Source organism: Epinephelus fuscoguttatus, linkage group LG18 (genome assembly GCF_011397635.1).
Source record: "Epinephelus fuscoguttatus linkage group LG18, E.fuscoguttatus.final_Chr_v1".
NCBI classification, from domain to species: domain Eukaryota; kingdom Metazoa; phylum Chordata; class Actinopteri; order Perciformes; family Serranidae; genus Epinephelus; species Epinephelus fuscoguttatus.
Genome location: NC_064769.1, coordinates 7,903,418 through 7,922,025, shown reverse-complemented (window position 1 = coordinate 7,922,025; position 18,608 = coordinate 7,903,418). Strand labels below are relative to the sequence as shown.

Here is an 18,608-nt window from a genome sequence, read left to right as displayed (position 1 = left end):
AAATTCATGGTGCACAGAGGATGAATCCTAATGACTTTGGTAATCCCTTTAGTTTGGAGGTACTTCAGTATTTCCATTTACATTATTTCACACTTACTCTATGATAATTCAGAGAGAAATATTGTGCTTTTTTACATTAAAAAGACAATAAAGATTAAAGAGGACCTTTTATGCTCATTTTCAGGTTCATACTTATATAAGGTGTCAACTAGAACATTTACATACTTTAATGTACAAAAAAACCCTTTTTTCATACTGTCTGCCTAAATATACGTTTACACTCTGAAATATTCTGTCTGTCCTGACTGATCAGCATTTCTGGGTCTTTCCTCCGTATGTGCACTCTTGGATCGCTGCACTCTCGTTGCAGCCGGAAATGACTCCAACTGTAAAAAAAAAAATCACCAGTCTTCACGACCAAACTCTTCATAACTAGACATGTTCCTGCTGGAATATAATCTGACTAGGGGAGGAATTAATAACATTGGCAACCAAGATTAGCCTACATGTTTTCCTGACATTAGCATAGCTACATGTAAGCTATGTACTGTAAATACTTGGGTTGCATGCCTGGAGCACATGGCCATATGAAGAGATCCATCACTGCTGACATCAGCTTGTGTTGAAAATAGAAAACAAAACATTGATAACAGAGTATTCAGAGTGGCCTGAGGTTTTTGCTCAAGAATTACATGTACATATGTTTACCTCATTGTTTGAAACTTTAGCCATATTTAATATGAGCATCTGATATTGTAATATTATTTATATGGCATAAAATAAGGAAAAGCATAATAAGATGAAAGATTAAACCAGTGGTTTCCAACCATTTGACCATTTGCAGCTTTGATTTTCTGCTTGAACCCAGTTGGGCCTGACCCATGATTACTTAACATTCCCCCCTGACTTGAAGCAGGTTGGATATATGAAAATTTTCTTATTTCAGTATGAATTAACCATCACAACAACAACTTTTCATCTTTTTTGTGCTTGGTGCTCTGCTGCTCTCTCCATCTCATTTTACAGAGTGCCCAGAGCTTCTGCTGCAGTGCTCTGAGAAATTGAAGGGTATTCCAACAGCACTCAGAGTATGCTCTGGTGCTCAGAATGGCCATTTACGAGTGCATTCAATCTCAAAAATGTTTGTTAACGCACTGAAAAGACTTAAGTTGACTTTAGCTGATAAATATGCTTTTTTTAAAAGTGGAAATTAGGGTTTTAATAAAGCTCTGTTCCAAAGCTGCTGACAGGGTTTGGTTCAAAACTATGCTGGTTTAGATTGGGTCGGGCCAGATTTCTTTGTTCAGTCAAAGCTCTAGCACAAAAAGGGAAAATTATTTCACTTTTTTACAAAAAACAAAGATAGCTGGAAACAGTAATGAAAATGTACAGTATGTAGTAGCCCATTAACCATTAACCCTTTGATCCATGAGTTGAGGAAATTGACAAGAGCTTTAGCTTTCCTAAAATTATTAAAGCTAATATATTGCACTTTTGATGGAAGCATAAATGTATTGTACTACTGCACAAACAAAGTAAAAAAAAAAGTGTTAGTATCATGTTTCTCTTTTTGTAAGGGACCACATTTCATTTATCAGGAGTGGAGTGACTGGGGTTTAACTTTGTTTTTCCTTTTGTCTGATATTCCATAAGCCTCTTCAAGTGGCTGGCAAAAATGCATGACTCTCCCTCCTCCATAAATTAGTTCTTAGTTTTTTGAAACTTACTCTTTGATGTTTGAAAGTTAAATGCTGAAGAGGAAATCCTGGAGTTGAAAAAAGCCGCGGTTTTCAGTCTCGTTGTGCATGCTGGTTAGTTTGTGCAAGTCGTTTACTTTAGACCAAATTTTAAATGATATGTAGAAAAAGGTGATTTTGATTAAATCTCTCCAACATGAGTCCTTCGCCAGTGTTTACAAAGTTATTTGACAAACCTCCCCCTTTTTGAGCCACCCCTTCCAGCCTTATAAACAAGGAACAGTCCCTTACACTGGCCTAAATCAATGCTATGTTTTCTTAATCAATCAAAAGTCCTGTCCTAATCACCCAATTGTTACCAAAAATGTTTTATTGTTCAGTTCACAGTTAAGTTAACTGTAGTATCACATAACCTTCCTTCCTCTTCAAAAATATAGAACATATTCAGTATAGTTATAATGTGTTGGACTGTTTTTTAGGTAAAATTTACAGTAAGAAAGTTTACATAAGTCAGAACTCCATAAACTGTCCCAGTCACCCTTCACTCACTTTATATACTGAGGCCATTCACAGATGTTTTCTCAGGGGCCCCGTGACCTACATTTGGAGTTCTGGCGCTGAAAGTGTTAACCCGTCTCAGAGTTGATCTGGGTAAAGTTTCGTGCTGACTAGTCCTCGACCTGTGGGCGTGCCAACACGGTTGTCAGTGCAAAACAGGGATATTTGTGACCACACACAGCAGTGCAGGGGTCCAGCGAGAGAGGGGGGGTGGTGGTGATGGTCAAGCTTTAAGTTGCATCTATAGTCGTTTTTTCTTAACTATTACCTCAAACATGTCGCGGATATTAAACCTAATCAACTGTCATCTGCGGAGAGATTTAGCCGCGTGTCGAGGGATAGCTCGGCTTCCTTTGAGGACCATCTGCTGCACTTCAAGAAAACAAGCTGAAGAGAGGTGAGATCGTGCCATGTTGTTCACATGTGCGCTGGACATTTGATTTAACACGCTTTAGCTGGGCGATTGGTTCTAAATGGGGTGGTTAAACAGCCACAACTAACGTGCAGTGCGTTTAATGCGCGTAAAGTTGCACAACTGGTTAATTAATGCAACTTCATGCAGAAATGATGAAGTAGTTATGGTGCATGTGTGACTCTCACATGGTCAACATGGTGACTCCAGGATGTCAGCTCTGGTTGCAGGTAGCCTGTGACACAGCATTGTAAACAGACTGCTGAAATGCATGTTGGAGCTGAAAGGACTCACCTGTAATTGTTCTAAATCTTTCTTCAGCGATGCATCCTCAGCTTTGAGAAAGAGGTGGAAGGACACAGCAGACACTGTCATCATTGGTGGGGGATGTGTGGGGACCAGCTTGGCGTATCACCTGGCCAAAGGTGGCATGAAGGACGTGGTGCTACTGGAGAAGACTGAGCTGACGGCTGGATCCACCTGGCACGCTGTACGTCTGCTATTTTTATTTCTTGAATACAGGGAACGTGAAGGTGTATAAAGTTTGGATGAAGAGCCAGGTGATCTGGGTCACATAGTGCCTCTGCATAAGCATATTGTCACACATCCTGCTTTAGGCATGATTTTTCAGCACATGCCCACTTCCATTCAGATCTGCAACTAACAATTACCATCAGTATTTATTATGTTTGGTACATGAAATAGTAAAAAGAAAAATGTAGGTCACAACTCCCAGCTGGCCACCAGCATTGTTAGATGATATCTGGTTAGATTTAGGCTGTGACGTCAGTTGACCAAAACTAAATGTTAGTATGTCTAATGCCAAGATGTGTTGTTAAGTGACCAAAATCCAACGTGAAATTCTAAAGTCATTAGACATTTAAAATATGATAATCATCTGGATTTTCAGATCAGTCAAAAGTGAACGTCTGTTTGATGTAAGAGTCCAATGTCTTTGTCATCCGGTGCCAACTGGGTTTACAAAATTTTTTTTGTCTGTCCAACTGTCCCCCCCCCCCCCAAAAAAAAAAAAATTTAGACCATTCATAAGAGAAGCCGCAAACCCTAACATTTGAAAAGTCGGGTGGGGGGTGGGGGGGGGGCAGGCAGTGGAGTGTGTGTGTGTCTGTGTGTCTGTGTGTCTTTGTGTGTCTGTGTGTGTCCGTGTCTGTCTGTGTGTGCCATACTTCTACTGTTATTATACACATATGATTACTCACACACACACACACACACACACACACACACACACACTCCACTCCCTGTCCCCCCTCTCTCTCTCTGTCTCTCTTTCTCCCCCCTCTCCCAATAAGTGACACATTTAATTGATTGAGATAGTTACAGATTTAATAATGATAATAATAATAATAATAATAATAATAATTAACTAATTGATTAATCAGCTAATCGTTGCAGCAAAATCCTCTAAATTTAGAAGCTGGATTTTTTTTTTGTTTTATTTTTGAAAAAAATACTTGACTGATTAACCAATATTTATACATTTTCACTTTTTCCCCAATCATATTTGAAAGTTGTGAAATGTGTATTTACAGCGTTTCAGCTTGGATTTCTGTTATATAATAAGGCATTTTCTTGATAATTATAAGCAAAATAAGTATGTCAGTCAGTCCTCTGAATAATATTACAACTGATCACTGAGCATCTAATGATAACAGGAAAGTATGGAGAGGTTCTTCCTCGACAGGCTCCTTTAGTGAAGGTGTTTACAGCCCTTTCTGTTTGTGTCATTCAGTAGTCTCAGTGTATCCACTGAGGGCACCTGTTACAAGTTTTCAAGTCATCTGAGGTCTTGACCTACTTACCATTCTACAACGTCACTCATTCATTTCACTGTGATACTATTAATACACGTTTGACATGTCAGAGGGGGACACTTAACTCTTATTCGGTTACTCTCTTCAACTGGGTTACTGGAGTCTATCCCAGCCTGCATTTATGTGCACTCTGGACACTTATGGGGAATTTTATGTGTTTTGTCTGTCGGAGACAACTGAAGCACCTGCAGGGTGTACCATTAAACATTTTTCTTTGCATTAGCTGGCTCTACAAAGCCTAAATCCCCAGTTAGAGATAACAAATACCAGCATGGTGATTATTAACTGTCTTTGTCACCCAGGCTTTCTCCCTCAGATTCTGTGCATGTTACCATCAAGGTGGGCTTTTGGTTCATCATTGACTCTTCTATCACACATAGTTGATTGCGTGCTGTCTAATTCTGCGTCTGAAGAATATCAGAAAATGCTGGCAGAAAATTGCTAAACGGGAATTTACAAGTCAGTGTATTTATTTTACCACTCCATTTATTGCAAACATTACAGCTGCACATTGTGGAGCTCATAAACTTTAACCTTGATGCAGGAGATTTAAACGTATACTTAAGAATTGTATTTAGGTCAGATACTGTCCCGTAATGAAAGGTTTATGGAAATAACATTTGTTTTTGGTCAAATCAAATTAGATGAATTTGATTGATTTATTCTAAACTGTAATAAATACCAGAAGAACAAGGACTTTTCTTATCTGTGTTCTATTAGCTGTATTATACAGCCTTAGAGACTGGGAGGTTTGATACCACACCAGAGGACAGACTTTCTTCGTTGTTTAACATGGGATAAGTTGAGAATGAGGTTCATTTGGTGTTTTACTGTCCTGTATATGAGGACATAAGAGATGCACTTTTCATTAAAATGACCTCTTTTTTGTTGATTTCTTTTGATTAAATGACAATACATGATTAAAATTATGTAGAGGAACCTTTTTTGTGATAGAATTTGTTTGCTGGGCCTGGGATTGAAGGCAAAGAATTTTGTTTGGGGCTGAACAGTAAAATAACACGTACTTTGGATTGTTCACTTCAATGTTAGTGTTTTTGTAATGGTGACTTATAAACCCATGAGGGTTGGGCACATGCTTGTGTGCATGACACAGAATTAAAAATCAAGTCAAATCATACATATCAGGACCAACCATAAAAACACAATTCAAAGTGGTAACTTCATGGTATGATGTGAAGGAATAATACTGCATTTCACATGGAAGTAAAGGTCATACTGATCAGTGATATAACTATTAATGTATGCTATCTGTGATTTTATAGAAGGTTTCTTCCATAGCCAGTGTAGACAAATGGACCAGAGTACAATAGAAACATATTCAGTAGTTCAGTGAGAGCAACAACAACCCTGCAAATAAAATATAACTTGATTCTTGCTCAGATTTTCTGCATCACCAACAAAGTGCAAGTTTTCGTGGCAACATGTTGCATAGTTTGCTGCACTGTAATTGCATGGCTTTTTTGATGGCATTACTTATGTAACATTATGGCTCAGCAAGTTAGCATTTCTAACTTATTCCCTCAGTTGCGAATGATGCTATTTCCAAAGGGAGTTGATCAGTGAAAGGTGCTTTTTATTCGATTTCTAGCCCAAACTCACAACGAAAACAGGTTTGTACTAGGATAGTTGTGCAGCATAAGTTAGAATGGTGATCTAGGCAGGTTAAAAGGGAGTCCTCTTTGTGACACGGAAAACCTGTAGTCAGTTTAAAGGTTGTGATAAACTTTTCTTAAACCTTTCTTAATGGTATTTTTTATAGAATAATTAGAGTTGTATTATAATGCTTGGACAAGGTATTACAGCTGCTATAATCAATATTTTTATATTTATAATTGATCAGATTACTAATGTAAAAGGGTTCACTCATGGTGATGAAGAATTACCCCTTAACTCCGCAGCTCCCCTCAGCTCTTCATAGTGTTTTAGCATCTTTCAGCTCATTGTTTTACTTTTACAGCCCTCAGTTGGTGGAGACCAAAACTGAGATAAAAGGAGGGTGAATATTGGACTTAGGTTGGACACAAACACAAACACAGTGCCACCGAAATGTTTTAATGCAGCTTCAAGTTTTTAGTCTGTGAGTGTTGTACCTTGATGCATGTCCTTTCATGATTTGTTTTGTCTTTCAGGCTGGTTTGACAACATATTACCACCCAGGCATCAACGTTAAAAAAGTCCACTATGACAGCATTAAATTATATGAGAGCCTGGAGGCTGAAACTGGACAGGTGAGATGCCTCGCTTATCTCTCCTAACTTTGATGTAATGATTAAGGTGTGCCTGGTTATCTGTTAATGTATGTATGAATTTGTGTGGTCATTCGTATTGTCTTTTAATCTGCAGGCAGTGGGCCTGCATCAGCCCGGCAGTGTCCGTATTGCTTCAACACCGGCTCGAGTGGATGAGATGAAGTACCAGATGACACGCACACACTGGCATGTGACAGAACAGTACCTCATCGGACCAGAGAAAGTGCACGAACTTTTCCCTCTGCTCGATATAAACAAGGTCTGTGTGAACCATGGAAACGTTACAGAGATTCAAGTCCTTAATTGATAAGTCAATAATGATCATCCACCACACCATACCACAACTATCAAACAATCTCCTATACAATGTGTTAGAAGTTCTGCATTCCTGTCCTGTTTTTGCAGGTTTGCATAGTTTGATATTTTGAAAAAAGTTCATTGACTTTCTTGCGAAGAGTTAGCTGAGAAGGTTGACAATCTCATATCTGTTTGTTGGAAATAGGAAGGCACAGTCAGGAAGAAAGCAGTGAAGCCACAAAAATGATCAAATAAAAGACAAACCTATTATTATTGTTGTCATTATGTATGTGTGGAGCCATTTTAAATTCTAAATGCTTAAACTGGTTTATTTCTATGAAAAGTATGGTAGACATGTTAGCAGCTAAAAAGTATTCTTGGCAAATATTTCATTTTTAAAGGATATGGAAGTCAGTCAAACCGTGCATTAGGGTGCCAATCCATTTGGAAGATAGTCATAATAAGATATCTCAACAACTACAAGCCAGATTTCCATGAATTTTGCTACAAACATTCATGATCCCCAGAAGATTATTCCCTTTGATTTTATGCATCACTTCCAGGAGGCCATAATGGCAACTTTTCTCAAACAAAACCTCTAAAAATCATCCCGTATTAGACAGATTGCAATGCATTTAGCTACAAATAGTCATCATCTCCAGAAGATAATTTTGTCTAACTTTAGTGTGCCCTTCCTCTTTTTTCTGGCAGCACCACAAAGCCAAAATCACCCTTTGTGCACAAGACCTGTCCGTGAAATTTACCAGCACAGCCAGACATTCCTGCTCCTCAGAGGAAGAACCCTTTACATGTTTGACTTCCTAGTTTTCCTTTTGCATCACCTTCAGGAGGCCAAATGCCAACTTTTTACGTGCAAAAACCTCTTTAAATCATCCAGTATTAGACAGGTTGCCATGAAATATTCATGATCTCCAGAAGATTATTCCCTCTGATTATAGTAAGCATCTGTTCTGTTGTTCATTACCACCTCAAGATTGAAATCACCCTTTGTGCATGAGAATTGTCCAAACCTTAAACTGAAGATATCAGAGAAATTTACGAGCACATCCTCAGGCATTAATGCTCCTCAGAGGAAAAGCCCTTTCAATTGCAGACCGTCTGTTTTCTTCTTGTATCACGCTCAAAAGGCCAAAATGTCAACTTTTCACACACAAAAACATTGCCGTGAATTTTGCTATTTTTTGCTAATTTTGCTTTTTTGGGGGGGGGGGGGGTCCTAGCAGCACTATCAGGCCAAAATTACCCGTTATGCACAAGAATCATCACAAAAACCTTTTCAGATCATCTAATGATCGACTGCCATGAAATGCGTAGCACATTAATGCTCACAAGTGGATAAACCCCTTTGGTTAAATAATTATTTGTTTAAATAAAGAACAGGAAATTTGTTGTTATGTTGCTGGTACCATCCATTTTAGTATTACGAGTTTATAGTAATGAACATTGCAGCTAAGCAAATTTATGACATGTTTGATCAGTTGACTACTGGCCTTTTAATGTCATCAACTAAAATGAGTGAAACGGAAGGTTGGGAATCACTATCTCAGTATTAATAATGATTCATATATGAAAGTTTGTACTTTTTTAGGTCTTGGCAGGCCTTTACACCCCAGGAGACGGTCACATTGATCCTTACTCTCTGACCATGGCTCTGGCTGCCGGTGCTCGTATGTATGGTGCCCAAATCTACAACCCGGCTCCAGTCACAGCCCTCAAGCCGACTGCTGACGGCAAGTGGGACGTTCAAACTCCTCACGGGACCATCCGCGCAAATCGCATTGTCAATTCATCAGGTTTGTACTTTACATTTCACATTAGCTCTCAAACCAGAGAAATCAAATTTCTTGTGTATTTTTTCTAAAATATTGGAAAATGTCGAAAGTTTCTGCTTTGAGCCATGACACATTTACATTCTTTAAAGGGGGAAACAACTAAAGCAACATACACACTACAGTCATACACTTTGTTTTGGGCTTGGATGGGTTTTAGAAGGCATGTAAAATTTAGTATGCATTTTCCCATACTCGTGACAAAAATGTTGGTGTTATGTTTAGCCACATGCTTTACAATATGTGGTATTTTAGTCATATTTCCTTCTATTACATACATGAGTGCAGATCTGATGACAAGTTTGGGGGGGACACAATCAGTTGTGATTTTTTTTAATTGCACGTGTGCAAATCATGCCCACAGAGCGCTTGAGATTGCCAGCATATTTCACGATTTCACAGAGGCTCATCACCATCACCAAGTCATTCAAAAAGCACTACAAAGAGAATCATATGCTTACCTTTACTGTTTATTTCTCTTAAACAGCCAGTAGTACATGGAACCAGCCATCACCCTGCTTTTCACTGCTTTGCTGTTAGTTAATGCTACTTCTAGTTTCAGGGTCTCAGGCATGTTATGTCCACTCACATTCTCATCTCTCGCCTCTCACGGATTCCCACTTCTCCTCATCATCTTCCCTATCTCCCAGTATATAGGACTACTGTATACATTTGTTCAATTTCAATCATTTAAGCTATTTAGAATTGGGGGGGACAATTTGTGTTTTTCAGAATTTGGGGGGGACATGTCTCCCCCGTCCCCCCCGGGATCTGCACCCATGATTACATAGAATGGTGGAAAAGCTTATACTACAATGTAACTTAGGTGAAGAATTTCTTTTGATATCTGCTGATTAAGTCACAAAGCAGGCACATCCTGTGTCACAGCTGAACGGTGTTATCTGTCGACACTTTACAGAAGGAGAACTTTGCCCATGCAGACCACTGCTTTCAGAGTTCAGGAAAATAAGTGTTTGGCTTGAACTGGGTCATACCAGTTCTGGGGGGATTTTGTTGGCAAAGACTCCTTTCATCCCTGCTGATGTTGCTTGTTTTTCTGTCATGGTTCAGGAATTTGCTTCAGTCTGTCCTCTATAGAGATTATGTAACATATAGCAACATGTAGGTCATGCATATTTGTTCTTAGTCACCATTTCTCTGCAGTGACAGTCAGGTTTAAATGAACTATAATGCAAATGGGAAATTAAAGAACAACTGCAGTTCAGCCCTAAAGGATACTGTAAAATGCAAACACTTTGTCTCTTCAAATGTTTTAGTACACACCACAAGCAGTAAACTGTGATTAGCATTGTTTAACACCCCATAGAACAAATTGCCTCCAGCTCATTCACATTTTCTTGCTCCATATTTCATCCCTTGAACTTGCACATTCTGTACTCTGGTTAAAGCCAGTCATGTTGCCGGTCCGGCTGGCTTTTTTTTTTCCTTTACTGTGTCTGTCAGCCAATCCAAACAGGCCAACAGTTCACATTTCATCCAATCTTGAGGCAGCAGCACATGCACACCTCCTGAAAAAACTGGTTTCCCCTTTGTTTTAGCATTTTCCTGCATTTTTTTACTCGTGGACTGAAATGTCAAACTGGTATTACACCTGGGTGTTTGTTGCCCTACAGTAAGATCATGTAATATTTTTTGTCTATATGTCTATTTGTGTATTTGGTAAATGTAGGCTTTGCAAGTACAGACTGAGGCGTGTCCCTTATGATTTAAAGACTGACAACAGATGCAGGGCTGCAGAAATAACCCCCATAACAAATCCCACATTACAAGGAAGAAAACAACTCCCAAGAAACAGCAGGAACGTCAGTCTTTTTTTGATGCTTTGTGCTCATGTTGTTGTTTAAAACCCATCCCCCACAAGCTACTGTTTTGTTGAGCTTGCATAACACTAACCATCTTATCCTCTGTTCTTTCTTGGCCTTTAAAAAAATGACATACTTTATCTTTCCCATTCTCTGCTGCTACCCCCACAGAGCCTTGTCCAGAACCTTAACCGTTTCTTTTCTACAGTCAACATCTTATTTTCACAAATTCTGCTCACTGCTGAAACTATGGCAACGTCTGGAATGCAGGCTGTGCCCCCTCTGCTCAATAAAGTAACCCGCTGATCAATGAGGGACTAAAGGTCAAAGGTCATAGTTTCCCTGATATTTAACCTTATAGGATCAGTCTCCACATATAAGTGTAACTCACTGTGGGGAGAAGGACAATGTTTTGACCATTGTGTGAGCTACACTTTTTAAACCTACAAACCAAGAAATGTTACCAATAATAGGTTTTAGTCTAGGGGTTCCTACTGGATGGTGTTTAACACTGTTAGTTATAGAAATGGTGTCTGTCATTTTTTCATGCAGTGTAGGTAGGTTTGGTCATGTCTGCAATTGTGCTACCACTTGGAATAGCAGCTGGATGTTACAACAATTTAGCCATTCTTTTTTGCCAACTATTTCAAACCATTTATTTATTGTGCCTAGTTTCAGCCGACTCCCTACTTTTAACTGTATATTTCAACTTTGTATTGTCACTTTTTGCCAACTATTTCCACCATTTATTCTTAACTCTTCGCTAACTATTTGAACAGTTACTTAATTACTTCTAGGTGTCTGTTTCAGCTGTGAATCATTATGTTTCCCTACCTATGTCGACCATTTATTCTTCACTTTTAACAAATTATTTAAATAATTAGTCCATTATTTGTAGCTATTTGTTTCAGTCGTGCATCATTACTTTTCTTGAACTATTTCAAGTGATTATCCATTACTTTTGGCTAACTATTTCAACAGTTACTCCATTACGTTAAGGTATCTATTTCTACTTTGTAGTGTTACTTTTTACTACCTACTTCGACCATTTATCCATTACACCTAGTTTTAGCTAACTATTTAACAATTTATTAATTACTTTTAGCTGTATATTTCAAATGTGTATTGTTACTTTTCACCAACTATTTCAACCATTTATCCAGTACTTTTAGCAATTATTTAAACAGTCACTCCATTTCATTCAGGTGTCTATTTCAACTGTGTATTGTACTTTTGACCACCAGTTTCAACCATTTATACATTACATTGAGCAAACTATTTTGACAGTTTGTCCGCTAAATACTTGAAGTGTTAATCTATTACTTTTATCTGCTCGCCTGCTAACCAGCTTTCACACTGTAAATCACAACACGTGGTGCTCAGGAGTTACAGCTGATTGACTGTGTTGTTAGATAAAGTTCAAATCAAATCACAATTTCAATTTCTGTTTTGTCATATTAATCGAGCTTCTTCACAATCTTTCTATGTACCCCTGGCAATGAACTGCAGAATTACCCCTGGTTTGGTACCACTGCTTTAGTCTGTGACCACCTGAAAACATTTTTACCTGATTGTTATAAGTTAATATTCCTAAACAGAGAACATACAGACTTCAATAGTGTGGATGGCTGATGTGGACATAGTGTAACTTGTTTTAAAGGTTGTTTTATTTTGGTGAACTTGTTGACTCATCACTATTCCTGGGTAAGCCAGTGAATTGGCCCTGTGCGCCTGGTAAGCAGGCTCCTCTGCAGCCCAGCTCCTGCTTAAACTGCCTGGGACCTTATCTGGATGTTGTGTGCATGCACCCCCACCCCATCCCTCATCATGAGATTAAAGTTCACATATGGTGCACATACAGAGAACATAAAGAGTAAATGTGGTTCAGTTAATAGGCTGCAGACTCGCATGCAATTAAACAAGTAACCCCATTTGGATTATAATGTATTTCAAGTGGGGATTAGATTTAAGTTAAATTAGTGTTAATAAGAGTCACTCTTGCAACACATAAGCTAAAAACGGCAGCAGTTAAAGACACCCAGGTCACAACAGTCGGATTGGCACAAGGTCTGCATTGATCTTTGTTCAGTCCACATGTCTGACTTACAGACTCAGCACAGCATATTTGTTATGTGGCTGTCAATATCTGGACTGGCTGTTGAACACAGTGGAACATTTACACAAGTTCCATAACTGTTAAACCTCTGAGGTTGTTCTCACAGACACGTCAGCTGGCGTCGTATAGAAAACACATATGATGTTGGTGGTTTGGCTCGAGGCAGCGCAGTATGCCGTAACTGTTTTGAGTGTACACAATGTACATTTAACTTTTCATCAAACCACACCGATTTATATGTGCTTTATAAGTTCCTGTGCTTTTTGTTTTTTGTTCTATTTTGTTATAAATGCCAGGATGTTAAAAAAAAACAAAACACGGGAGATCTTTGTGGTGATAACAAAAAGTTCTCCTCTTCAAATAGCTTTAATTTCTCTTTAATCCATCTGTCTGGGTACTGGGGGTCTACTGTGTTGTTGTTGCTGGTTGTGTTTGTGCTTATTTCTGAATGATTGCATGGTACACTTTCAAATCTCAGCCTTAAAGCTGAAATACATAGGGCATGGATGAGACGCATCACATAGGCAGGGCGGTGCAAGGTTTTTAACCTGCCACACTGACTCCGTCTTTGTACCACGTGTTTGCTGCCAGCTTCATTGTTTGTGTGTTGGGTTTTGCCAAGTAATGCAGAATGTAGTTGGTAATGCAGGGTTTGAAAGTGTTGGCTGTATTAACTGCTACTGAATTGATTAACTGGGTCATTTTAAATACAGATTGCATTGAACTGATTGGCTCATTTGAGTGTAAAATGTACAACAACCCACAAGGTTGGTCTGCTGCTTCACATTGCCTCTGGTACAATGAGGTATTTATTTCAGTTATTTGCACTTGTATTTTACACAGTGCTATGTAGCCTAGTGTTTACCTGTTGGTGGGTCGCATGGCTGAGCATAAAAAAAAAAACAAACAGCTGCATAAAAATGATCTTGAGTCGCGTGGTGCCAGTGCAGTTACAATACGTGTCCACAGGATCTGTTTTTTCCACGCTTCCCGTTCATTGTCTATGTAAGCAGCTGTGCAGTGCACTCCAGTGGTGCAGTATTGTGTTTCGAGAGACAGGGGGTCTGTCTGTCATTTACATAAAGCCAAATCTGGGCTATAAATGCACATCATGGGCATCCAGCGTGTCTCACCTCCTCTAATGGCAGGCCTAGTGACACACCCATCATGTGCCCAATGCTGGGAAACAGTTTCAGTGGTCAGTGTAGCAACGTCAGTTGATTATAATGGAAGCACAGTGCCATGCTCTATGCATTTTGGCCGTTAAAATCACAGGATGGTGCGTGTGACCTGTCCTGTATACATTTTTTAACCTACTGGTATAACCTCTTTTACTAAAGGGTCAGTTCAGCTACACTTGGTGTTCACCGAAATATATTTTCTCATTTACCACTGGTGGCTCTACAGATAGATGGAACTACTTTTTACTGAAGAAATAGTCCTATCAAAACACCATATATTTTGGGTTTTGTTCTGTCAGTCTGTCATAAAGGTGAGATCACATAACACCAGCTAGTAAATCACATGCTATTCATGGACAGTAAAGTCTTTGTGTATAGGAATGCATGTGTCACAAATCACAGTCCTCAATCATTACAAAGTACTTGCACACTTTGAAATCTTATTAACAGGTGTGTCGGATCAAAAACTGTTGACTGCAGGAAAAACAGAGTTTCTTACACACCTTTGATTACTTGTTGCCACTTTCTAATGCATTCACTTTATAAAATGAGCACAGATAATAAACATTGTGCAGGAGTTCTTGGTTGTTTCTGACAAATCCAAAATGATTATTAGTGTTATTTAAATTTCTTGTGTTTTTGGTCTGTCTGGTAGCATTATATCTCAAGAGACAACAACAGTAATTAAAAATCTGTTGGTCTGATCATGGTCTGTTAGGGAATAATTTTTCCTGTTGATTCAGCAGCTACCTTTTTCTACCAATGGTGTAAGAGGGGTGTTGCAGGGGGTGTAACTTCTTACAAACCAACACATTTATTCATCACCAACAGGAGACATAAACTTTATGTTAAAGGCCCTATAAACAACTGAGGCAATGGAGAACATACCGTAACAGCCCTGCTACTTTGCCAAGAGACTGGTACAGTGGAAGCAGTAAGGAACAGTTTGACATTTTGGGAAATTTGCTTTCTTGGCAAGAACTAGACGAGACGATAGACATCACACACATATACCTAGTGTGGAAACAGCTACAGTAACGTGGCTCTGTCACACAACTGCACTTGTTATTTTTTACACTTTAGTTTTTGTACAGATAAAAAAAAAAAAAGGAATAAGAAAATGTCTTAATTAATGAGATTTGGAGCTGCCGGTTGCAAGATTTTGTTACCTTTGGACAGAGACAGTATAGCTCTTCCCCAGGTCATTAAGATGAGCAACCACATGTGTCATGTTATCAGTGATGTCAGGTGTCCATGTACAGCAATCAGTACCCACAATGTGACACAACTTCTTACGACTGATTCTATGGCCCCGGAATCCACCAGGAAAGAGAGTTCAACACCGTTAACTGACAGTGTGTATCAAGGCATCTGTTTGTATGCCTCCGCTGAGAAATCAGCCAGCATTTTGCTATGCTCACTCTCTCTCTCTCTGTTTAGATTCAAGGTGCAGAATCGCGTCAGAAACAAGCTCACTCTCTGCATCAGTCATGATGCGCATGTTGTATGTTTCTGTGTTTGTGTTAGTGTTAGTGTCAGTGTTCTCACGTGTCTAAAGTGTTGGTTGGCTTTTTTCTTGTTGTTTCCACCTTTACCGCAGTTTCTTGCCCAGTGTCTCTTTTTGCCGCACTTGAAACAACGGTCATTGTCTTTGCGCCCCCCTTTCCACTTTCCTCTCCGTCCCCCCTCCAATTCTTGGAGTTGGGCCAGCTGCAGTGTAGCAGTGAGGCGGTCATTTCTCTCTGGCTTCCTTGTCGCTTCCTCTTCTTTCTGACGTTGGAGTTCAGCCTTCTGACGCTGGAGTTCAGCCTCTGTGCCTACTGCGTTTCGCTCAATGTCCGCAAGATTAGCTGTTGGCCATGTGAGGAAAACCTGGCAAACTATGTCCGCGATCTCTGGTTTCATTCCGTTTAGGAAGAGCAGACGCAGTTGGGTTGCGTGTCTTTCACCCTCTATCCCCTCAACTTCGAGTTCGGTCAGTCCACCATACTGCATCGCTGCTTGTCTCAGGCGGTATAGATAAGCAGAGACAGTCTCATCTGCATCCTGCTTAACCGCCACCACTTTTACCCAGTCTAAATGAACAGGGAACTCTGTTTTCAATCTTCTCAACAGCTGAAGAACAATGTCTCTGTAAGCAGCGTTGTCAGAGTTCATATACTCATGGTGGACCAGCCTGGCATTTACATGTTCTGGGAACATATCAGCCACCTTGTGCCAATCATTTTTCATGTACCGTGATAGCATTCATCTCAGTTCATCAATGGTCGGTCTGTGCTGTTCAATCAACACCAGCAGTTGATCTCCAAATTCCTCTCCTCCCTCTATCATGTATGGCAGAGTCGCCATGGCCTCACACATGTCACTCATCAGCCATGGTCTGTACACGAGTTGTCTCCCCATTCCCACCTGCCACCTCCAGTATAGGAGCAGTCACCTTTTCCTTCTGCTCCTCTTGCTCCTCTCGCTCATCTCCTTCTTTGAAAGCTTTTCCGCTGCGCACGGCTGAGGCAGGAGGAGGCAGGATCCAGGTGTGATGGCACATCGCGGATTCCTTTCTGTGAAGGTTTCTTAATGGGTTTTCTCTCTACACTTGGCACTGATTCAGAGAGGCCAGCTGCTCCCTCCGGTTCGTGGTGTTCAACATACTGTAGGGTCCTTACAGGTGGAGCCGAGTCGAGGTCCAAATTCAGCTTCAAACACTGCGCTGGGAAACCTTTGGGGCCCTGTCTATACTTGGCTTCTCTCATCCAACTTCTAAAAGCTGACCAATCTGCCTGGAACTTGACCTTTCCTCCAGACTTCCCTTTTACACCCTTTCTCTCTAAGTCTGTCAACCTCACCTCTAAAGCCTCCAGCTGTTTGACACTCAGGCTGCCTGTTCTTGGGAAACAACACTTGTTGACCCACAGATCTAACTGGGCCACGCTCTCCTTTCCATAATTAATCTCCATGAACCTCACGTTGGGAGCGCCATAATCAGGCTCAATGTTCCCCCTTGAGGCTTTGCTCTTTCCAGATCCCATTGTAATCAAACTCTCAGTTTTCTTAGCAGTATCAAAAGTAAATCAAATTTGTGGAAATGAACATTTAACAAAAAATGATCAATGAAAAATTCACTATAGAAGCAAAAATCAGTATCAAAAAATGCACAAACTTATCACGTCTACAGACTTTTTTTTTTTTTTTACCTTTACCCGAAAACGCGAACGACTTGCAAAAAGGAAATAAAAGAAAATACGCTTCACTCACTCGGCCTGTTCCACTCTGATAGCAAGTGTCTCTACTTCTCCTTTAACCCAGACAGCTTCTCACCACCTTTTCTTCCGCCTTTAACGGCTGAAATAATCAGGTGTCGTTTTAGGTTTCTAACCTACACTGCTTCTATAGGTCCCTGACCTAAACCGAGCTCTCCACTTTTCCTGCACTCAACGTCCCAGAAACGGTGCCTGGCACGTCTGCCAACCTATCTCAGTAGGTGGAAAAGATTTTTCCTGCGCAGTCCTCAAAACTCACCAGGAAAGACTGGGAGGTGTTGACAGACACCAAGTTCTTTGGACCCCAACGGTGAAGGGAATCCCGGTTCTCTAGATGTCAGGCCCTCTTCTCAACCTTCCTTTGTGGGGATGTTTGAGGTTGTAAGAGCCTCGGCTCTTGCTGTGCGCAGTCTTCACACCTTCAGTCCAGAATTCCAGAATCCGCTCACAGATGAGGTCCCTTCGTGGTCGCCAGTTTTGTGGTGGCAAAACAACTTTGGTCTATTTAATAAACTGTTTAAAGAAAAAGTCTTCACATGTCGTCTGTCTTTCTTGGGTTTTCATAAGTATTCATGAATGGAGTCACACACATACAACTGCATGAACAGTCTGTCAGTAACTGCCTCGATGTTCTTCAGCTATGCTGTCTTTATAGTTCCCAAAACACATGCATGTCAATAGTCATACATGCCTAATCAACATATAGCACGCAGGTGGTTCTGCAGTAAGCATCCATGAGACACAGCATCTCTTGAGGCCCACAAGTACACTTCTTGTTGGAGCCTCCCTGGCTCGTAACCTTTAACCTGCTTCCATTTGGCCCCTGCTTTATATCACACTGCTGTCACAGTAGGGGTTAAATGAGCAACACATATCATTAGGTGAGAAGTTCAGTTTCATCAAAACAAGTAACCTCAGAACACAGGTATATATTACATGCAGAACACATTATAGGTTAAATATGGTTAAATACCAGAATTTTCCATCACAATACCATCTCTGTTGGTTTTTCAGGTTTCTGGGCCCGGGAAGTGGGCAACATGATTGGTTTTGAACATCCCACCATCCCAGTGCATCACCAGTATGTAGTGACTGCAACGGTACCAGAGGTGAAGGCTCTGAAGAAGGAGCTGGCTGTCATCAGGGACCTTGAGGCCTCTTATTACTTGCGTCAGGAAAGAGACGGCCTCCTGTTTGGCCCTTATGAAAAAATGGAAAAGATGGTGCTGCAGGACTCCTGGGTCAGAGATGGAGTGCCTCCAGGTCTGTTGCTGTGCATACAGAATCATCTGAAAATCTTTTGATTTTTTTA

The 18,608-nt window shown here is 40.2% G+C and overlaps 1 protein-coding gene across 1 annotated transcript in view; it reads left to right on the top strand.

Annotated features, from left to right (window-relative positions):
- The first annotated feature begins 2,405 nt into the window (after window positions 1-2,405).
- The window catches only part of dmgdh (dimethylglycine dehydrogenase), a 28,968-nt gene continuing 12,765 nt past the window's right edge, over window positions 2,406-18,608 (top strand). Inside the window, exons 1-6 of the mRNA XM_049603824.1 lie at window positions 2,406-2,652; window positions 2,989-3,157; window positions 6,653-6,751; window positions 6,867-7,031; window positions 8,679-8,883; window positions 18,311-18,559. Of these exons, the coding sequence (XP_049459781.1) occupies window positions 2,531-2,652; window positions 2,989-3,157; window positions 6,653-6,751; window positions 6,867-7,031; window positions 8,679-8,883; window positions 18,311-18,559 (1,009 nt within the window). The 5' untranslated portion in view covers window positions 2,406-2,530. The remainder of the gene's footprint in view (window positions 2,653-2,988; window positions 3,158-6,652; window positions 6,752-6,866; window positions 7,032-8,678; window positions 8,884-18,310; window positions 18,560-18,608) is intronic.